The sequence below is a fragment of the Triturus cristatus genome, chromosome 5_1, assembly GCF_964204655.1.
Source record: "Triturus cristatus chromosome 5_1, aTriCri1.1, whole genome shotgun sequence".
Classification (NCBI taxonomy): Eukaryota; Metazoa; Chordata; class Amphibia; order Caudata; family Salamandridae; genus Triturus; species Triturus cristatus.
Window position 1 is genome coordinate 451,304,424 of NC_140587.1, and position 23,713 is coordinate 451,328,136.

At 47.6% G+C, this 23,713-nt stretch overlaps 1 protein-coding gene across 1 annotated transcript in view; it reads right to left on the reverse strand.

The window, feature by feature from the left end:
• Window positions 1-23,713, reverse strand: part of CIBAR1 (CBY1 interacting BAR domain containing 1) — a 372,093-nt gene that overhangs the window by 221,329 nt on the left and 127,051 nt on the right. Inside the window, exon 5 of the mRNA XM_085605281.1 lies at window positions 14,489-14,593. Within this exon, the coding sequence (XP_085461407.1) occupies window positions 14,489-14,593 (105 nt within the window). The remainder of the gene's footprint in view (window positions 1-14,488; window positions 14,594-23,713) is intronic.

Consider the following 23,713-nt stretch of genomic DNA (forward strand, 5'->3'; position numbering starts at 1 on the left):
CTGGACTGGATGAAGCACCTAACAGCTCTCAAAGGACAACCTCTCATTGTTGAAGCAGCGAAATCGCTAGGTGTGACTCTGGACAGTAACCTAAAGATGCAGAAGCATATCAGCGTCTTCACAAAAGGAGCTAACTTCCACATGAAGACCCTGGGAAAACTGAAACCCTTCCTGCCAGCGTACGACTTCAAACAAGCAGCTCAAGCCCTAGTAATCCTAAGAGTGGAAAATGGGGCTGTAACCTTATGCGGCCTCCCAAGGTCGTCGACAGCCCCACTAAGGGCCGCTATCAACTCAGCTGCGAGACTCATCACTGGATCAAAGAGAACCTCTCACATCTCTCCAGACCTTCGATCCCTCAACTGGCTACCGTTTGAAGCTAGAATTCATTTGAAAATCTCATGTATGATGCACAAGGCCTTACACCACAATTCTCTGAACTAACTAGCTCAGAAACTGGTGCTCTCTGCTGGTAATAGAGCCTTCAGGAGTGCCAAGACTCTTCTACTGAAACCACAACGATTTGCCAAGAAAAAAACCTACAACCGATCCTTCTCTGGAATGGCTCCCAGGATCTGGAATGCTTTGCCCACAGAAACAAGACTGAATCCTTCCACTGCCTCCTTCAAAGAAGAAGAAAAGCGATTCTCATGGCTAAACTCACGTGAATTTACTGACTTATTACTGTATTTTAATTACTAGTCTGTTTTATTGAGCTCCATATTTTAATCGCTAGTTTTATACTTATTTGAGTATCGTATATCTGAATCACCTATAACTGTATTTTCTATGTCTATACTTGTTTCCAACATCTGACATGTAAAGCGCTCGGATACCCGCAAGGGTCTTGTTCACGCTATATAAAACCTTCAAAATAAAATAAAGAAATAAATTTTGCATGACTACATCAGCTGCCCAGGTCATGATCGAGTTCTTCAGCCAGGTGGATTTTCCTAAAGAGCTACTCACCGACCATGGGACCCCTTTCATGTCGAGGCTAGTGGCACAAGTGTGCAAGGTGCTAGGGGTTAAACAGATATGGACGTCAGTATACCAACCACAGACAGACAGTCTTGTTGGGCTACACAATCGCACAATAAAAGTCATCCTAAAGAAGCTGGTTTCTGATACCGGAGGGACTGGGACAGAAATTTACCTCTCGTACTGTTCGCTATACGGACACACGCCTAATTCTCCATGGGATACAGTACCTTATAACTAGTCTGACAGACAACCTAGAACCATGCTAGACATGGAAGTAGAGTGGTGGGAAGAGGAAGTAGATGCGGGCTAGGGTTGCTAGAATATGTGGCCAGTCCATAAAAAAATTAGCGATAATCTGTGGGAGCAGGTCAGACAAAAAATGGAGCAAGCTCAGGAGAAACAAAAGGCAGGGTATGATCATAGCACCAAGATCGAGGAGCTACACGAGGGGGAGAAGGACTTACTTATTTTGCTCTCTTTGGACACTATGTTACTGGTAACATAGAAAGGTCCATATGTAGTGATCTCCCAGGTCACACCGGTGACAAAGACTGGCAGTCCCACATTGTGCGACTAAAGGACTGATCCACCACATTAATCTCCTTAATAAGTGGGAGGGGAAACAGTGACTGGGGTAGTGATGCTCGGCGGGCTGTGTTCCAGACCGATTCACAACCTCTAGAGATCTCCTTTGTACCAGCAACGACCCTAAAGGAGGAGAATGTGCAGTTAGGTTCCAGTCTAGATACTACTCAGGAAGAACACATACAGGCACTTGGAGACAGCTACAAAGATGCATTTAAGATAAAAAGAGATCGAACCACACTGATACAACATGACATCATTACAGAAGGCAATTGGACAGTCCGTTTGCGACCCTGTAGGATAGTCGGAGCCAGACACAGGGCAGTTGAAGGTGATGTGGCCACATGTTAAAATAAAGGAACACTGAGCCGCCAAACAGAGCATCCTAACCTGTTAACAGGCTGTCTGAGGTCGCTAATGGAGGAAACCGCACTGGAGTTAAGGAGACTGGTTTGTGATTGTTGAAAGAGCAGGAGAAAACCTACTGGACACCACAAGGGGGCACGTCGGCCCAAGGACATCAGTGGGACAGGCTTGCTTGATGAGGCTGCGCGACCAGTGGTGAGGAGTACGGAGGCCCCGCTGAGCCTCCGTTGGGCCAGGAGGCAGCGGCAGACTGTCCTGACCTGACTACAGTTTGTCAGGAGGAGCAGGAGTCCACAGCGAAGGAAGACAACAACGTGTGTTCAACCATGGAGAAAGGTACCATGAACAAGGCTGCAGCAGCTCTAATTCAGAGCCATGGCCTCAGGCAAGTGACTAAAAGTAGCACACAAGCCATTATTTGGTGGGTGGTAGCATGGGGTACTTAATTGGGCGTAAGGTTGGTGGTGAGGAGTAATTGTGGCGGCAAAACCAAGATGTGCATACTGGTGTGGCAAATCACGGGTGAATGCGAAATGTAGATAAAGGTGTGTGTAAACTATACTACACGAGGTGTGGGGTTTGTTGGATTGTTTTCCTCATGGTGACTGATATTTTTCCCTCACTACTAAATACCAGTCGACTGACTCTGTACTAACTCACAAAAGGTGTGGATGACGCAACATAACCACCAAAACATGACCTGATAACTAAGGCCGCCCTTTGATCTTTCCCTGAGGATTATACTGAGTGAGCGTGGAGAAACGAGAGAAGAAAATGTGCCTGAGATGGACCTCAGCAGGACCAAGAGCACACAGAGATGACTTGTATGCACTGGCTGTGTTTTTTTTACTTATTGCCAATAAATACTCATACATATATCTATGCCATTTTGTTATGTTTCATATAGGTACCCTAATATAGGCCCGGGTAACATCATACCCCTTCACCTACATTACCTCCCCTACACTACACTGTAACAAGCCTTTTCGGATTGAACCTTTACCTAGTTCTAGTCCGGAGTACAGAAGGGGGGTTTCTCCTAAACAATAGAGTTCTATAACTCCATCAATAGACTCACACAGTATGAATAAATATTCATTTTTTCCAAACATATTGTTATTGACATTTTACATTTACAGTGACATTTTGCATCATATCGCGATTCTTCAGAACACATTTACTTGTATTGATACATAATGCTTTGTGATTCGTGTGGTGAATAGTCGAGTTTCTAGTCACTGTTGAGATCTTTCTACGTAGAATTGCTGAATTTAACTGGGGGGAAAAGAACAAACTGGGGGGGTCATGGAATTTTGGGTACAGGTGTCGGATGAGGTCTCAGGGCGGCATGTGTCTTGGTGAACGGTGGTTCCGCAAGTTACCAGGGGCGATGGGGGGGGGGGGGGGGGGGGGGGAAGGGGGGGGACCTGTGGTCGGTCTATTTCTAGGGGTCCGGTTTACACTTCAGGCGTAAAGCCCGGCCTAATACCTAGTAACTTTAACTGTGCACTGCGGGAGACCTGGCATCCATGGTCGCGGTCTGCAACTGCGACTGTGTCTCGTGGTGTGTGAGGGACTCTCTACAGGTCGTCATGGGTTAGTGATTGTTTGAATTGGTTCAGTAGGGTAGCCCAGTCCAGTGATATAGGGTGTTCCTTTCACCTCTTCTCGTAATGTTTCTTACTCCGCCATTGCCCATTTGTGTACCGCCCCCACCCATGCAGCAATTGGAGGGCCTGTAGGGGACCGCCAGTGCATGGCTATGTTCTGTTTGGCTAATAAAATGGCCAGTGAGACAAATCTGAGGGGCACTTTGTGTTGTTTCCTCCTCCGATAGATACCCAACGCACAGGTTTCCCATGTACTCAGATATGTGAGCCCTGTGAGGTCCTTGAGTGACTTATGAATGTGTTGCCAGTATGACTGTAATGTGGGGCAGCTCCAGAATATGTGTTGGAAATCCGCCGCCTGCAATTGACATCTGGGGCATAAGAACTGGGTGTCGGGGTAAAAGCGTTGGAGATGCGCTGGTGTCAAGTACGCTCTGTGTAGGATATAGAACTGTATATTTTTGAATCGCGCGTTTTGAGACACCTTCTTAGGGTATTCAAGAGCTCTTTCCCATTCTGTCTCGTGTAGACAGCGGCCAAATTCTTCTTCCCAGGTGGCCCGTAGGGTCTCTAGTGGTTTGTTCCAAAGTTCCCTGATGGCTTTATAGATCCATGTGACCAAGTGTCGTCCCACTCCCATGTGTAAGATTGTGTGTACGACCGGGTGCGTGGTTGGTTCACCTTTCAAGAGATCATGGTATTGACGATAGTCTGTGAGGAGTTGATGGTGGAGTAAGAACTGACCGGCAGGGAGCTCATGGTCCTCTATCAGTCGCTGGAAGGGCCTGAGCTGGCCATCTTCATATAGCGACTCCACCTCAGTGATGCCGCAGTCTGTCCATGTATGTAACATGTTAGGTGTGTAGTAGTGTTCACGTTTGGGCCATCCGACCAGCGGAAGAAGGGGGAATATGGAGGCCTCCCTGACGACATACGGTGTATCCTTTGCATGCACTTGCGTGCCATTGTTACCTGTACGGGATATGTACGTTTTGGTTTGGTGCCCGGTAGAAGTAGTCGCCGGAGTTCCGGAATGGGCACGGGACCATTCGTGGTGTCTCCCCCCTATGTGTCTGCCTGCCGTCCAGTAGGAGAGCCACTGCAGTTGTGCAGCTAGGAAATAGGATTCGAAGGATGGGGTGGCCAGTCCTCCTTGTGTGGTGGGTAGTTGTAACTTTGCTAGAGCTATCCTATGTCTGCTTGTCCCCCATATCAGCGAGCCGAGGAGTGCGTCTAAGTTTCGAAAGAAGGTTCTGGGCAGGATTATTGACAAGTTTGTGAAGTAGTATAATAGTCGCAGAACCATTATCATTTTGGCGATGGCCACTCGGCCAATCGGAGCCAACTGGAGGTTTTTCCAGAATCCTACCGAGGATCCAATGCCAGCATGAGCACTACGGTGGTTACCTTCGTAAATGTCGGCCGGGGTGTGATAGAGACGGGTATCGGGGAGCCTCTGCGCTCCAAGCGATGGTCTGATCTCCTAGTCTGATGACCCGGGGGAAAAGGTTTGGGTGCAGCGGGTACACCGTGGACTTCTCCCAGTTTACGCGTAACCCGGAGACTTCTGCGAATTCTACCAGCATGGCTCGGATAAGTGTTACATACTCGGTGATGTCTCTGATATATATTAAAAGGTCATCGGCATATATAGAAACACTGTGCATGGTATTTGCTATGGGAATGCCCCACTGTTCCCCCTCTCGTCGTAGCTGTATGGCCAGCGGTTCCACCCAGAGGGCAAAAAGTAGCAGCGAGAGTGGGAAGCCCTGCCTCGTGTCATGCTGCACCACGAATTCTGGTGAGATGTAGCGCCCTATACGAACACGCAAGGTGAGTCTGGTGTATAAAAGACGAGTGTATGCCAAGAGAGTGGGGCCAAGTCCTATTCGTTATAGAACCGAGAAGAGGTACTGCCAGGTGAGGGTGTCAAAAACCTTTGAGGTTTAGTATAAGGCAGGCTGCTCTGGGCTGAGTTTGCTCACTTGATCTTGGACATGGAATAGTCAGCGTATATTCTGGGATGTGTTTCTGCCCGGGACGAAACCTCACGGATCAGGGTGTACTAGGGGCCGTATGATTTGTGTGTATCTATCCGCTAATATCTTTCCTAGGATCTTGCAATCAGTGGAAAGGAGCGTGATGGGGCGGTAGGATGCCATCAATTGTGGGTCACAGTTGGGTTTCAGGAAGGTCACGATGACCGATTCCCGGAGGGATTTCGGTAGCTCACCAGTGTCTAATGCTGAGGCATACATCGCCGCCAATCGAGGGACCAGTAGGGAGGAGAAGGTCTTGTAGTATTCTAAGGGGAATCCGTCTAGCCCCGGTGCTTTATTGCGAGCTAAAGTGCGTAGGGCATGAGCAATGTCTGCTGGTTGCATCTTCGCCTCTAATGATGTACTATTCTCTCTTGTAATCTCAGGGATTGTTAGGGGATCGAGAAAGTGGTCTATTATGTCCTGCTCGATAAGGGTGGGATACCGGTAAACTTCTGAGTAGTGTTGATGGAATGCTGAGAGGATCTGGTCTTGGGATCGTACTAGGTTACCATGGGGGTCTATAAGCTCAGTGATGGGGTTCATGCCACTGTCTTGTTTGGCTAACCATGCTAGCAAGGTACCCGTTTTATTGCGGTTCTTATGCATTCGGGTTGCATATGACCTGAAGTTGTAGCGTCGGAGGTCGATGCAAGCCGTCATATATTCTGTCCTGGCCTCTGCGATCTGCGTCGCTACTTCCTCTGACTGACATGTTTAGTAATGGTGGCGAGGTGGTTTTCGGCTTTGGTGAGTGCTTGCTCTAGGGTCCGTTTTACTCCCACTAATTGTACAATACATTCTCCCCGGGCTACCACTTTGAATGTGTCCCATTCTATCAATGTGGAGGATGCTGTCCCTACGTTGTGTGTGAAGTAGTCCTGTATGCTTTGCCCCTGGTCGTGTTTGAAGACCTAATCTGCTAGGCAGTCTCGTGGGAGGCGCCATGTAGAGACTGGTGGGTGCAGGGGTCTCCAGTTTAATTGCAGAATGTGAGCATCGTGGTCAGAAATGACCCTCCCCATATAGTCTGTGTGGTGCACTTTGGGCAATACCGCCACGGAGCATAAGAATCTGTCTAGACGGACTCTAAGGTTATGTGAGACGGAGTGGAACGAATATAGCCTAGTCTGCGGGTGTTGCATTCTCCATACGTCAGTGAGTGCCCATTGTGTGACCCAAGCTTTGAAGTGTTCTGTCTCTGGGCGATTGAGTGTGTGGGTGGGAGCGGTCTACGTTCGGGGCATATATACTTCCCTACAGTACCGAGTGACCATCGTGGCGGCCCTCTAATAGGGCGTATCTGCCCTCCCTGTCTACCACCCGTCTAAGTTCCTGGAAGGGGGTCCCTGGTCAGATCCATATCAGCGCTCCCCATGTGTAAGCGGAGTATGACGTGGCACATATGGTACCTCGCCATTTGGACTGTAGATTGTTTAGCTCGGTGTTAGTGAGGTGTGTCTCTTGTAGGAATGCGATTCAGGCGTTTTGGCGCTTCGTGTATGAGTATACGGCATATCGCTTGCACGGCGTGTTAAGACCACGGGCGTTAAGAGTTAGGATGTTGATGTCAGCATTCTGTGTCTTCGCAGTCATGTGATGTCATCAGTGCTCGTTTGGGTAGGCTGTGCCTGCCGGGACCTAGTGACCAGTGAGTCCCCTGTGGTGTGAGGAACATATGCGCTACCATCTGCCTCCTATGAACATGTCCCGGGTACCCTATTATGTGTATTTTCATAACGGGGTAGAGTGATGCAGAGCAGGGGTAGGAAACTGTAAAAACTGGGGTCGGAAAACGTTCAATGCTGAGGACCCATTACAGTCAGTAATACGTCCAAACCTACTCTCTCTGACAGGAGAGTACAACAATGAACAATGGGGGTGGCAGTACGTGCTAGGCTAGACGTTTCGCCGATTGGGCCTTTGTAGGATCCTGGAGCGTCATCTGGAGTCAATTAAATCTTGTCCATGTCACATGTTTTCAAGAGGGGAGTGCAGATTATGCAAGTCATTTGGGGTTGGCAGTGAGATCCGTTCATGCTGGGGAGGAGTTCATTTGTCCATCCATCATGGTATCAGCTGTCTGTGGGGTGACTAAGGGGGGTGTAACTGAGCCTACTCCGGAAGCGTGTCATCACTGTCATCCACTCCTCCTGAAGAGAAGAGGTGTGGAACTTGATTGATGTCTTCCGCCTGGGAGGAGGCTTGTAGGTCAATCACTTCTTGTAGGACCCCGCGTCTTTCTCTCATGATTTGTTCTAGGTCTGGGGAATCTTGGGTGTCGGTCTGGGTCGTTGTCTTTGCCCTGCTATGTTGCTGCTTTGGAGTGCGTCTCCTGGGTCGCGTGGCTTGGTGGTCGGGTCTCGCGTGTAGTCTGTTCTAGATTGCTGCGCGCAGTGCTGGTCCGCCCATTCGTGTGCCTCCTCTGCACTCGTGAAGAAGGTGGCCGAGCCGTTGTAGAGTACTTTGAGACGGGCGGGGAAGAGGAGAGAGAGTACTGTCTTTTGTTCGCACGCAGCCGATGTTTCACTTCCAGGAACGAAGATCTTTGCTGTTGCACCGCTCGTGCATAGTCCGGGAATATCATTATCTGCCTGTTTTCCACATGGAGGTGGCCTGTTTGTCTGGTCGCCCGGAGCACAGCATCCCGGTCCCGAAAATGTAGGAATTTCGCCAGCATCGGTCTGGGGGTGTTCCTGGTGGAGGCTTGCGGGCTGGTATTCTGTGGGCACGTTCGATAGAGAAGAACGCCGTTCTCTCCGCTGCGGGGTGAAGGATTTCACCCAGGTTTCCATGTATCCCAGCAGGTCCGTGCCTTCGATTCCTTCCAGAAGGCCCAGCACGCGAATGTTGCAGCGTCGCGTATACTCTTCCAAGTCATCCGTCCGTTCCTCAATGGTGGACAGGCGGCTCAGGACATCTTGCAGTGTCGTCTGGTGTGCCTTGATAGTGGGTTGCAGCGCAGCCAGTTCCTTCTCCCCCTCCTTCACTTTGTCTGCGAGTTTGCGGTGATCGTCCCGTATAAGGCTGATATCCGTCGCGAGGGTGCCCAGGCGCTTTTCCATAGAGATCCTAGATTGTTCGATGGCCGTCAGTACTTGATCCAGGTTGTCTGGGATTGATGGGTCAGACCGAGGCGTGGTGGATGCGGCCAGCGTCCTGGTGTTGGGCATGTTTTCAGGAGCGGTCTTGGGCACCGTGGTGTGCTGGGAAGCCCTTGGTTTCCCCATTGTGGCGATTATGAGGGTCTTTTGTGTCGTAGACGACGGCGGGCGCAGGTCCGGCGGACGGTTGGTGCCTGACTAGTGGGATGCTGGATTATTCAGGGTCAGTGGATCTTCGTGATGAATGCGAACTACTGTTCTGGGTGTCACTGTGCCCAAATGCGACTCCCTACAGGCCTTGGGAGGTCGTATGGTACTGCACGTCGGTGCCAGTGAGCGGGGCGCTGCAGGGGTCCGCAGTACGGCGGCAGTCTGTTCGTGTGTCGCACCCTCGGTGGGGTATGCAGGCTGGGGAGGGGAGCAGTAGAGGTTATGGCATCTCCATGTTAGGGTCAGGCAGCGACCATTTTAGGCACATCTGAGGCCCACAGCCTTGAGGGAAGAAGGAGGGGGGCCCGTCGCCGTAGCGGTCTGCCCGTGGCAAGGGGTCCAATGGCTCATCTTGGATCCGTTTCTGTGAGATGTCCAAGGCAGCCCTCCAGTATGCTGTGGGGCTGAGGCGGCGTGTGCTGCGCCGCGTTCCATGCAGCCGTTAGCTTGTCTCAGGCCTAGCATCGGGGTGGGCGCTAGGCGGGATACCGGCCCTCCACCTCAAGGTCAGGCAGTGGTTGTGCTGGGCCTCGGCAGTGGGGGGAGGTCACCATGCGTGCTCTCCCCCAGTATCGGGCAGTCCGGGGGGGGTCCCACCACTCACCGTCCCAAAGTCTGTGTAGCTCGCTCCCAGCAGGCCTGGATCTCCGCTCTCTCCTCCGGAGGTTCAGCCGCCACGCCAACCAGGCTCCATGTTGGGGTCAGGCAGTCTTGGCCCAGACAGTTCTCTGGCCTTTGGCGGTCTGTGAGAGGGAGTCATCGCGGGGTCTCTGGTCCTCCGCTGTCCAGTGAGGTTCTCCCGGCCTCACTCCGCTGCGCCCTGTGTAATGCGCTCCTCCCGTGTCCGCTGTGTCTTGCACGGTGGGTCTCCGGGGACCCGCACAGCGCCCGATGCCTTCCCTGGTCCCGTGTCTGCCGTTCACTGCTGTCTGGCGCGCCGGTTACTCCGTACCTCCGAATCCCGGTCCCGCTGGTCCCGTAATCTCACACTTCAGGCAATTGTCAGCTTCTAAGATTCGTAGCAGCCTAGGTATATTCATCGCTGTGTTCCTGTTTGGGATAAATCCTGCATGATCTATGTGTATTAACGTTGACATGTGGACTAGCAGGCTACTGGCCAAAATGCAGCTCAATATTTTATAGTCCAAATTAAGCATGGCAAGGAGGAGATACGCAGTGCGGTCCCAGGCCGGTTTGCCAGGTTTTAAAAGTGGAATGATTACCGCCTCCCTCGTTGAAGCAGGCAGACAGCTTTCCCGCTTTGCCCTGTTATACATCGCCACTAGTTGCGGAGCCAAGATATCTATATACATTGAGTAAAACTCTATTGGAAGCCCATCCATCCCTGGGGTCTTACTCCTGGCCATATGCTTGATGGCACCACGTACCTCCCCAATCTCAACTTCTCTACCTAGATCTTACGCTGCCTTAGCAATCATCATAGGAAGTTCCACGTTTGCCAAAAAAAAACCCCATCTCTTTCTCGGCTCCAGGGTCAAGCCTACTCTGGTATAGGGCGGTGTAATACTTGAAAAATTGGGCGTTAATATCCTGCTGACTGTAATATACCTCGTCTCTCCCCCCCCCCGTTCAAGATTTGTCGCCCCTCTGCGCACTGGGTTGGCCAGCCAGGCTAATAGTGCCCCAGATTTATCTCTCAGCCAGGTCGCCTTGCCTATTTACCTGCTCTGGCCTCTCCCGCTCTAGCTCCTGGAGCTGATGCTCCGCTCTTTGTACGTCCCGTATAATAACCTACCACTTCCCCAATGCAGCGGCCCCTTATAACTGTTTTAAAGGCTTCCCATTCATTGAGTGGGCTTGTCGCTGTAGCAGCATTATCTAAAAAGTAATCCTCAATAGCGGTACCTATTGTGGTCCGAAACACTTGATCTTCTAATGCTTCCAGCCACAGACACCAGCTAGGTATTTTAGGTCTAATCCGTATCCAATCTAATGACACCCGCAGCGTGTTATGATCAGAGATTTTTCTAGTCAAGTATTCACTAGGTGTGACCCCTCTGTGAACATCCGGGGTGCATAGAATCGAGTCTAGTAGGACATGTAATTCGTGCAATGCAGAATAATAGGAATAGTCCCTTTCCACCGGGTGTTGGGCTTTCCAAGTATCAGTCAGTCCCCAGTGTTGTTGCCAGTCGCGTCTGATCTCTGCCAGTCGGTGTGTGGGAGCATCTGGGAGTGGAAGGTGGGAGCGGTCCAGGTGAACATCAGTAATACAGTTAAAATCACCCCCTAGCAGTACTGATCCTGTTAATACTGACGGTAACGTTCGTGAGAGTTGCGCATAAAATGCAGGTAGATCTACGTTACGGGCACAGAGTCCCTATCACGATTTTCCTTCCGTCTAAGTGCCCCGAGAGCACCACAAACCTACCCTTTGGGTCTATTATTTGCCTAGTACACTGAAAAGGGACTCCCGCTCGCACCCAGACCAGACCAGAGTTCCCCTGGCAAAAGCTGAGTATGTAGTATAAAACACCTGCCCCCTCCACCTTCGCAGTAATGCAATCTCTTCCTTCTGCGACAAGTGAGTCTCCTGTAAAAGGGCGATCTGCATCCCTCTCCTAACTAGGTATGCATGTATTTTATGACTACGTATCATAATGTGCATCCCCCTAACATTCCAGGATATACATTTAAGACCTATGACGGGTCCTATTGCGCTAACCATGCCATTCCTCTATCGGTATCCCTCACAGCGACATGCCTGGCCCCAAACAGAATCCCCACAATAATAACCCCCCCCCCCCACCCCCTCCCCAACTCCTCCCTCCCCAGAACTGGTGCAAACAAGTTTCCACCCAGACTAGAACGTGTGAACAACTATTCACGGAACATGGTGGGGCGTATATTGACCCTGCCAGACCCAGAACCTCTCCAGGTCACTCCCTCAACCCAGTAATTCAGGTGGTAGCCCCACTTTCTGCTTTGGTGCCAACAGGTTTCCACCACCTGATGTGAGCTACCTCAGAAGTCAACTCCCAGTGTCCCGATTCCCACTTTCATACGACGTGATGTGCAAGCTTCAGACTATGACGTCTGCCGTTTGAGGAGTAACGTCCGGGAGTTCGGTCTCAGAGTCTCCGTTCGTGCTACCCGGTGGAGAACTTTCAGATCTGTCCATGCCATGCTCGCTAGTGGCCATGTTCGGGCTAGCGCCTCTGTGACTAATCGGTGCAACTACATGCAAGGCTCTGTGCCGCTCCAGTTGGCCCCCTTTAGGGGAGGGAACCCTTGGAGAGCGCCAAGGGGTGGTTGATGTCCACTGGGTTAAGGCCGGCAATGGAGCACCTGTTTCGGTCCTCTCCCTGGTCTCCAGCCACTGCCATGCATACTGCGGGGCAGTAAAGAAATATGTCTCCGACATATCGATCACCCGGAGGCGTACCAGAAATAACATGGCATAAGGAATTTGCAACTGGTGCAGTTTCCGCTTGATGGTCGGGAAGGATACCGGTTGGCGTTGCACTTCCCTGGTGAAGTCCGGAAAGATGATCACTCTACTATTCCCAATCAGTAAATTCAGTTTGTCTCGGGCTTGCTGCAGTATGTGGTCTCGGTCTCGATAATGACGGAGCCGCATCACCAGCGGTCTGGCAGGAGCACCAGTTTTGGGTGGTCTAGCTGGGACCCTGTGGGCTTGTTCAAGCGCATAGAAGGAGGAGAGACCTTCCGGGGCTACCTCAGCTTTAAGCCAGTTCTCCAAGAAGTGTACGCATCAGCCCCTTCCTCTCGTTCCGGGACCCCAACTATGCGTAAGTTGTTTCTGCAAGAGCGCCTTCACTGTCCTCCGCTCTCATTTCCAGCACCTTGATCCTGGTTTCTATAGTTTTCAGAGTATGTTGTAATGTGGAAACTGCTTCCGGGACCTCCTCCAGGTTTTTCTCGTTGAGTTTCACTCTCTTTGAGCCTGCGGTGGTCGTCTATCAGCAAGTTGAGATCTGCCCCTATGGAATCTATCTTTGTTTTCAGAGCTCCTCTTGTGGAAGTGATGGCCTGCATAATGTCCGCCAGAGTAGGTCCCTCAGGGGTGCCATCTTTTCGCCTCTCTGATGTCTCGTCGTCATAATCAGTGGGTTGCCCAGCTTCTTCCACGTTTGGGACCGCAAACCCCTTCTTTTTGGAGACTCTTCCCATTGTTAATGGCCTACGTCGGGGCTCCCCTCATTTATACAGGTCAACTAATATCTCTCAGTGTTATTTCCTCAGTCTCTCATCCCTGCCATGCTCACCCATGTGAAAATTTAGGGCCTCGTTATATTCAGCGTGGCTACTCCCCCTCTTCCACGTGCTCTGATCCAGGCCACTGGTGTAGGGAAATGCCCCTGTTTTCCCACAGGCGCTCTTCCGCAGCAATGAGGTCCAAATGCACAATGGTGCGTTCCAGCTAGCCCTGTGTCTTCCGCCCACTTATCAGCCAGCTCCTGGTATAATGCAGTGGGCTCTCAACCTCACGCTACCAGCCGCTCTCGGCCCTGCAGCGGCCCTGCTCAGTTTCCCCTGTGTAGCAGGGCCGAATAAGTGCATTCTTTCTTCTTCACAGCGTCGCATCACAGGGTGCGAAGTGTGCCTGCCATCGCTCCTCAGTCAGACAGCATATATCGGTCTCATCAGTAACCGACGCCCCCACGCCGCACCTCTTCAGGCCGTCTCTCACCTCCGCAGTCGTCAGGGCTCAGCACCGCAATTCCTAGCCGCCATTTTGTGATAGAATTGTATCGTAGCTCAGGAGATCACGTTCGTCAGGCTTCAGTTACAGGGCCACCGTCCTTTCTGTTATCCATCTTAGATCTGTGACCTTTCCTCCTCCAGGCCGCAGGTGCAGGAAGCCCAGGTTCCACATCTTGGATCTCGGTGGAGGTCACCGTGTCAAAGCCCAGCCACCATGTTGGGCGCTCCGCCCCTGGGACACCTTCAGGAGATTAACGGCGAATTCACCGCTGTAGAGGGGGCCAATGACCCCTGTTAGGAGTCCGGACTGGGCACCAATACTTCCGCCACTGGAATCGCGGTAAGGGGCCACTCTATGGTATCAGGATCTTTGTTAACAGGGGGAAGCCCAGAGTCAGCTTCCCCTCACATCGGCACCTAGCCACGCCCCCTGTCTCACCAAAACCGATGTAATTAAAACCATTTTAGCTAGGTGTTTATTCTGCAACACCATGTTAGATAATGGAATTTACTTGTGCATGGACGTTCTTAATATTTATTGTGAAAGTTATTAAAGTGTGATGCAGAATTCTAGGGACTTTAAGAAAAAGAAATACAGAACTAATAGCTGCAAGAGTTCAAACAACATACCACATGAAAGGTCAGACTAAAACTGTGAAATGAAGAGAGTTTACATTGCTACATTTGCCTCCATTGTCTTTGATGGAATACTGCACACAAGTACTCTTTCTGTTTAATATAGCTTTGCCGAAAGATAGAAGCAATGTCAAAAAACTATATATATATCATAAAATTGAATGGCAATCTATACAATCATTAACTAGAGTGAGGAACAAACAGGAGGGGCAGAGGAAAGAGGGATGGAGAAAAAAAATATAATAGAAAAGCAATATTGGCCAACCTTTAGGTCTTTCATTTTTTGTTTCTCAAAATTATCAATAGTTTCCTCCAGCTGTCGACTTATTCGAGAAGCATCCAAGGCAGCTCTTTGTAGTTCACTTTCAGCCTGCCAAAAAGATTAACATAGTGTAATCACAAACTCTGCTTCTCCCATTGTCATTTCTTTACACAAAAGAGAATGATTTACCATAGCAAAAATAGCTGAGACTGAACAATAATGCTTTATCCCTAGATGATGAACAGATCTATAGATACACCAAAATGACAAACTAGAAGTTCATTATCTCATGTAAGAGTTGTTTTATTGACACTGAATTAGCAGCCAGGGTTCAAAAGTTAACGTGCTGGTTGAATCATGTGCTGCACCACCTGATCTTTGTTATCCCCAATTCAGATAGTTTGGACGTTGCCTTGTAATTATTATAATTTCTTTATAAATTCTTAATCTTGAATTGAAAAAAGTTAAGTTTATAGTGCTCTTATTCCAAGGCTCTCTCCAAGTGCCGAAGAAGGAAGCCTGCATATCAAATCTAGGATTTATAGTATTGTCAAAAGCCCAATGATAAATTCTTCTTACTCCTTCATGACACTCTCCTATTCTTAACACATGCAAACAAGATCGAGAGCAACTAAATTCTTTGGGGGGGAAATTATCTAACTGACAAGAGCCAGGCTTCGGAATGACATTTCCAAAAGGATAAACGTAGCACCACATGTTAATTAGTATCTACAGACTAATCCTGGCAGATGCCATAGAGCACAGCCCATTTAGCAGCCTTAAAGGTAGATCCTAAAGAGAATATCACAAATCCACAGATATCGCTGTAGCTATTTGAAATTGCTGTTTAAAATTTAATTTGACTTGTCTTTTAATCCTTGCACTTGGCACTTTCCTTTTTTGGTGTCGGCTCAGAACACCGGACATACTTCCTCAATCTTACCCCCAGGGGAACCAATCACGGTGGTCAGGGGCTGAGCTCACAGTCTAACTCGGCTATTAAATGCCAGCTGTGGTGCGGGAGTGCAGGGGGGGGTGCGCAGCGGGCGCGAAGGCGCGCCAAAGGCAAACCCGTCTGTGCCCATCCGGGGCCAGGAGCCAGCCATTATGCCCAAATTTTGATTTACTCTATGTACGAATTAAAACACTTATATTCTAATGATCAAACACTTAAACCCACCACTTGATATAGATTAATCAACTTCAGGATTATGAAATATAGAGATCATCTTCCTGAACTCAATCAGCAGCTTTCTGGTGAAGTTAGCATTCATAGGCAAGGTACTCGTAGAACTGAAGACACCATCAATAGGCAGAACAGCCATAGACGACTGAACTCACAATTATATATTCGAAAACATGATGCTTGGTGAAACATCAACTAGTAATATTTCATCTATTGGATTCGGCTAAACCAGAATACTATTTTTAACCGAGACATGGCTCTTTCAAGAGTCAAAGCTGGACATTCTTGCCGCACTTCCTAACAACTGTTACAGTCGCCAGGCTAATAAGGCCCCAGGTAAAACAGGGGGAGGTGGTCGCTGCTATAATTAGGCAACAGATAAAGTTTACTACCCTCACTGTCTTAGACATCATTTCAGTTGAGGAGTTAATCATTAAATCCGACTCCTATCTTAGCCCCTGATCGGTGTGCTAGCTTACAGACCCCTACAATATTCCTCATTTCCCCCAGTTGTCAGGTGAACAAATATCCCATTTAGTACTCAACCATGCTCAAGTTCTTTTAATCAGTGATTTTAACTATTGGGCCAATGATGAGAAGGGTTGCCCAAACTCTTCTGAATTGACTGATTTACTTAATGGACTGAACTGTGTTCAACATGTGACAGCTCCCACTGACATAAAAGGTCACATTCTTGACCAAGTTTGAACGTCTAACCTTACACTATCTAAACTGATGGTTTCTCCATGCACCTGGTCTGATCATCATATGATAAAGTTTTCCCTTGCCAATCTGACTATAGCCAAACCCCAAGAAAAGGCAAGAGTAATGGTGAGGAACTGGAACTGTATTAACATCAACGCATTCTGTAAACTGCTGGCAACTTCCGCCCCATCTCACTGCTCCCTGCCCCTGCGAAGATGTTAGAAACTCATCTCAATAAACATCTTGCAGCTTTTGTAGAAAGCTCCGGCTGCCTCGATCATTCCCAGCATGGTTTTAGGAGGGAACATAGCACCGAGTCGGCCCTCACCATAGTGCTGGATAATATCCGCACTCTGGTAGATGGGGGTCAGACCGCCCTCCTTATCCTACTGGACCTTACGGCAGCCTTTGATACCCTATCTCCCTCAGTCCCGTCATCTCGTCTGAGGGAGATTGGGGTTAATGGAGCAGCTTTGTGCTTATTGACCTCTTTTCTTGGTCAAAGAGAGCAAAGAGTGAAGTTGGGGGAGTTCCTATCTCCATCCCTGAATGTGCAATGTGGGGTCCCTCAGGGGTCAGCTTTAAGCCCGACCCTTTTTAACATATATGTGACCCCCCTTGCCAGACTTATAAGATCTTTTGGGATGGAGGTAGTCTCCTATGCAGATGACACACAGATCCTCGTCTCTCTCTCCCAGTCAGTTATGTCAACTGCCTCCAACTTTAGATCTTGTATGGAGGCTGTAGGACAATGGATGATTCACAACTCACTGAAACTGAATGGGGAGAAGACGGAGGTGATGGTGTTTGGCGGTAAGGAAGAAGTCTGGTCACATGATTGGTGGCCTGATTCATTGGGAATGTGCCCTGACCCCACCTCGTCGGCCAAAAATCTAGGCGTTTTGATCGACCCTACCCTTAACATGTGTCAACAAGGTAATAGAACGGTCTCTACCTGCTGGGGCATTATATACAGATTGAGAAAAATTAGACACTATCTCTCACAACAGGCAAGGAAACAAGTGGCTGTTGCTCTTATCGGTTCTCGGCTGGACTACTGCAATGCGCTTTATGCGGGACTTAATAGAAGTCTGCTGCAGCGCTTGCAAGTAGCCCAGAACGCAGCAGCTAGGTTTGTCCTTGATTTGCCTAGGTATGCCTCGGCTACCTCTGCCAGAAAATTGTTACACTGGCTGCCTATAGAGGATCGCATACTCTTTAAGACCATGTGTATGACCTACAGGGCTCTGGCTAGGGGTAGCTCTTCTGGTGTGGGTGCTATTCTGTCCCATTATAGCCCCTCCAGGAACTTGCGTTCCTCTAATAAACTTCTCCTACTGGTTCCCCGTATCCGGAAAGTGAGATATGGAGGCAAAGCCTTTTCCTTTCTGGCACCTAAGTGGTGGAATGATCTCCCACTCGAACTTAGGTCTCTTCCCACTTTACAGCTTTTCAGAATTGCCTTGAAAACCCATCTTTTTGTTAAGTCATACTTGTAGTGGTGTTTTGTTTTCTGGTTTTGATCTGTTTGGTAGGCGCCTTCGGGTTTTAGTTGCGCACTATAAATTTATTTCATTCATTCATTCAACTACAATGCCGACTGAACAGTCCCTGGTCAACCAACATGAAGAAAGTATTAAATCATGGATAGTGGCCACCAGCGATAGTCATGCCCCCCCTTAAGAAAGTCAAAATGGCTAGACGCCACGACACTCGGAGATGGTTCTCAGAAGAAATAAAACTTTAAAAATTAGCTCTATGCCGGGCATAACTTATCTGGAGACAAAACTACTCTCCAGATAAAAAAAAAAAAGATATCTAGCAAGCACGGCTTAGACAGTACAAAAACTCTATACTTAAAACCAAGGCCGCCTATTTCTCCAATAAAATTTAGAATTCAACAAATACATTTCAGAGACATATTTGCAATTGTTGCAGAGCTATCCAATCCAGTTAGAGTCATGGTCAAATTAGCTCCTACCCAGATACTATGCAACTCTCTGAACACCTTTTTTTATTGATAAAATCATCACTATCAAAACGAGTATACCTGTTAACTCTCTGCCTGAAGCCCAGCCAGCTGCTCTCAGGAATTCTTTCTTCCTGTAGCAGTTTCCCAAGATTAGCAGAGAAGCTTTTCTGGACCGGTTTATGAAAGTTAAATCTGGGTCGCCGGCTTATAGCTGGTCCTGCACATTGAGGGAAGCTTTTCTCACATGTCCTGATTCTGCCCTCTCCTTATTGAATAATTAATTCTCTTATTCAGGGTGCGGTTCCCAAAGCTTCTAAAGAAGCTGAAATAGTTCCAATTATTAAGAAAATAGGGGCAGACCCACTGGTCCTCACAAACTAATCGCCCCATCTCTCTGCTCCCCTTTTTTAGCCAAGATACTGGAAGCACATTTTGCCAACTGTCTCCGTTTCTTTATTGAGCAGTCTCAATTCCTTGACTCCCATCAAGCGGGCTTTAGGCCCTCTCATTCTACGGAGGCATTTATTTTGACTGTATTAGACGAAATAAGGAAAGAAGCTGACAAGGGCACCACTCAGGCCCTGGTGGTCCTCGATCTCTCAACGACCTTTGACACAGGCGACCATGAACTTCTGGTGGGCCGTGTCAGGGACGCAGGGATCCAGGGTCTGGCCCTCAAATGGCTCACGTCCTTTCTAGATGACCGCTCTCAATCTATCAGTTTCTCCCAATTCACAGCCTCTAAAGTCAAACTGACATGTGATGTGCCGCAGGGATCCTCCCAGTCTCCTCACCTATTTAATTTGTACTTCTTTCCATTAATTTAATCCCTAGGCGAAAGATAGGTGTGCACTTTCAACTATGCAGACATCTTCAATTGATTTTTACCATCGATAAGTTTGCCGCTTCCATCACTAACTTTCAGACAACTATGCGACACATAAGTAATTGGATGAATATCAATCACCTAAAATTGAACCCAGAAAAAACACAATTGATCTTAGTCGGGGGCTCCTCATACACCTGGAATTCGAATGTTTGGCCTGTTGAGTTGGGAAAGCCACCCTTACCCTCAAGCTCAGCTAAAACCCTTGGTGTCACTATTGACAGTGATCTGTCTATGAAATCCCAGATTGGGATGGTGGTTTCTACTTGTTTTTTTCAGCTGCGGAAGATCAGGCAGATTAGTAGATTCCTCACTGCTGAAGCCCTTATTCAGGTCGTCTTAGCCTTGGTCATTTCCCATACTGGCTACGTTAACTCACTTTACTTCGGCCTCTTGGCATATTTGCCTAGAAGACTCCAATTGGTGCAAAACCTGGCGGCTAGATTAGATTAATTAATCGTCAGCTGAGATGGCACCACATTACCCCCTTAATAAAGAAGCTACACTGGCTCCCTGTAGTAGAACCCTGTGCATTCAAGATGGGATGTCTTACCTTTAAATCTCTACCTGGCACATGCCCGGAATTTGTATCCACCAGGGTTCAAAGATATGTTCCCACCTGGGATCTTAGGTCTTCACATCTTAACCTATTGGCTACCCCTCCCTTCAAACGCAAGAGAATAGGAGTATTAAGATTCGCCATCCTGGCGCTCACTTTTGGAATTCTCTTCCTGTGAACATTAGATCCACAACAATTTACACTCAATTAAGGGATCTCTTAAAAATGTGGCTGTTCCACCAGGCCTATGAATGAATTATCTAGCAGCAGGACTTTATTTGACCCCTAGTGCCAAGAAACCGTTTGGTGTATGTGCGCACTACAAGTACTTTTATCATACCATTAAACCTAACATAAGACAGCTTTGGAGCATGAAGTACCTTGGATTCAATAGCAATTTTAAATGATAATTGCAATATATCTTCTAACTAAATCTTGAAACTCAATTTTCAGGGCTTCATTTATGAAAATATCACTACACAGTGACATAACAAGCAGTACTTCTGGATCACCCTCTAATAAGTTTCCAGTTTCTTTATTATTGCTCGGTTAATTAAAACCATTGCAAAAGATTAAAACAGTGAATGACAATCAAAGATTCAATATCCGATAACACCATGCCGCAATTTGCAATATCAGCTGCAACAGAACACTCTTATGACATATAAATCAAAGCTAAGATCTTATTCTTAAGGCAGTCAGTATGTCATGTCAGCACCGTTAATCAAACTGCCTGAAACTATGCCTGGCTGAAGATGTAAAGACGCTTGTGTAGGGTTGGTCAAAACCAAGAAGATAGAGAACAACTACAAAAGTGTACAAATAAAATGCATACTAAAATGTATCTTTGATGTCTGACCGCCCCCTACTTAAATATGTTAATGGGCGAGGATATACAGAATTCCAAGGAAAATCATGAGTGAGGGTCTTAGAATGACACGTAGATGCCTTAGCAAGCAAGTAGAGTGCTTATACAATATAAAGTGCATACTGGGACAGATCTTTAGAGCTTGCATACTGCCGTCAAAGAAGAATCCGTGCTCCAAAATATACAGAGTCGAGAAAGTGTTCAGAGAAGAGGAATATGCAAGGTCTCAAGCTAAAATATAACTGCCCATCAACTGGGTAAAAATACTTATAAAAACATATAAAGTGCATGCTAAAACAAGTCTACAGTACTTGCCTGCCCTCTACAAAAATGGATTCGTTGACCACAATGTGCAAATCCACTAGGAAAAAAAAAAAAAAAGAAGAAAATAAATAAATAATATTCAGGAAAAGGGATGTGGAAGGACTCAAGATAAAATACAGCTTACCAAGCGAGCAAGTAAGATGCATATAAGAGTCTAAACCATGATCTTTGTTCAAAAAAGGGGAAAAAGCAAGGTGAAGATAAAATATAGCTGCAAATCAAGTAAAATGTGATACTTGTATAGCGCACTACTCACCCGCAAGGGTCTCAAGGCGCTTGTACGAATACCGCTGTGGAACCCATCCTGGCTTTCCCTGTGAGGCGTCCACTCCTGGGCACCCCCAAGGTGGAGGCCAGGCATCCTTAGCGTTGTGGGGGCCGTTGTGGAGATTAAGCAAGCTATTGCCCAGAGTTGCAGAGTGGGACTCCATGATTGGAATAGGCACCGAGGCGAGAATTATCAGGTCCGTGGAATTTTTGAGCCCAAGACTCGCCGAGGCGGGGAATTGAACCCTGGTCCCGGGCTAGACCTCTGCATCAGGGTCTGCCGCTCTAATCATTGAGCCACACTTCTCCACTCCAATCAAGTAAGTATATTACTTGTAAAAAGTAAGTGGATGCTAAAACAGATCTTCAATTCTTGGCTGCCTTCTACAACAATTAATTTGTTGACAATATGTGCAAAACTGCAAAGGAAATTAGGAACAGGGTTGTGCAAAGGACTCAAGATAAAATGCAGCTTCCCAAGGAAGCAAGAAAAGTGCTTATGAAGATATAGTTCACAGTCTTTGCGAATCAAGGCTTTCCCTCTTTTCTAGAATCTAGTTGGTTTTTACTGAGCCGCGGGTGTATGTGAATTGCAAATGCTCAAGCACATAAGTGCAACAGATTCTCTATATGCAAACAGACAGAAAAAGAAACATCATAATAAAAAAAACGTAATAAGCTGCAGCATAAGCAGGTCTATATCCACTTAAAACAATCCTCGATACTAGCAGGTTCAACAGATAATTAGAAGAAACTCCCTTCCCATCCTTGCAGGCACCTATTTGTTTTATGCATGATTAGTCACAAGGGTTTTTAGAGTGTACAAGACTAACAGAGTGCGCAGTAGACCGTATGGGTTCTCAACTAGGCGGGAAGTACCCAAGATTATAAGGGAAACTCAGCAGACCCCAAAGGTCTGACCAGTGCTGCAATTTTCCCTTTCGCCTTTTTGAGAAACTTCTCTAGATGGCAGTTTGGCTGTGGATCTACTGGGGCAAAGCAAGCAAGCATGGCCTGGCTTTGTGGGTGGATTTTAATAGTAATCAGCATTTGTCCATTAGCTCTTTGCAAGAACATATTCGATGAAGCAGGTCTTCTATGCCTTCATCGCATAAACACCAGCTGTTAAGCCTGAATTTAGCTGCCATGGAGGTAGGTGTAGCTGCGACGATATTTCAGAAACATTATTTCTGTACCTAGTTTGAAAGAATGGTTGGGGAAGTTACTGTTCTATAATTGCTCAAAACAAACCAACTAACAAACCTTCGGAGTATGAAGTTAAACTGCAACACGGAAACAGCACTGTAATAAACTTGTTTGTATATTGAGAAGACATGTCCCTATATTAGATCCTTCATTGCATGACAGTAACATCATTTTGTTCCAGTAACAAATTCTTAACTACATCCTCCTGAACTGTTAAATGTGGTTTGTTTGCGACAAAGCACCTCCAAAACCAATGTCAATCAGGGATGGAGATATTGGTCTTCTTCCGCTGATGAATGTCTTGCATCTGTGTGCGAGTTAGCATGCTAACTGAAGTAAGTCTCCTACAGGGAGACCCTAAACCCGGCCCAAATAGGTGAGGAAGAGACAATCCCTGGAAGCGGTTCCTGACTGCAAAATGTTCAATCTTGTAAATGAATGAATAACACAATTTGTAGAGCACTCAGCGACCTACCAGACTGTCCTGGTGCTAGAGAAAACCAGAGGTCAAATGACCAGATCACCATAGGATGAGGCAAAAAGATAGCTTTTTAATGCGTTCCTGAACAGTGCTTCCTGGAAGATAGCCTTCAGGGAGCGAGGAAGCAAATTCTATTTCTTATTCACTATCATTGAGGAGGAGCGCTGCCCGCAACTTACTTTCCAGAAAAATGGCCCCGTAACTCCAAGTGCAGGCGTAGAGCAGAAGGTGCAAGGGTGGAGGTAAAGTTGAAACCTGTTAATCAAGTACTGCGGGCCCTATATATAGCTAGCTCGATGCACAAAAACTAGTGCCTTGAAGAGGATCCTCTTCTAAATTGGGAGCCTATGCATCTGGTAACAGATTTCTGTCAATGATGCCCTGAATGAGATGCCCAGAATGAGATGTACTGTCTGAAGTCTTTTTACCCCTTTTTCAAGGACACCCAGATATAAGATGTTAACATAGTACAGCCTGTCTGTTATTAATGTACAGACCGCTCTCCTGCCGCTGCTAGAAGGAGAAGATCAAGACATTTTCTGATGTAACATAGTAAGACATTGTAGATGCAGGTTAATTAGAGGATCCAGGAATGGAGACAGCCTGTCATCAATCCTGATTTCAAGTTTCTTGGCTACCACCATTGGTGGGGGAAGATCCTTAGTCCAGCAGGCATTAACCCACTGCTCACTCACTTGCCCAAAAAGGAGAATCTCAGTTTTGTCTAAGTTGCTTTGTAAATGACTCCCTCGCATCAAATGCAATGCTTTACCA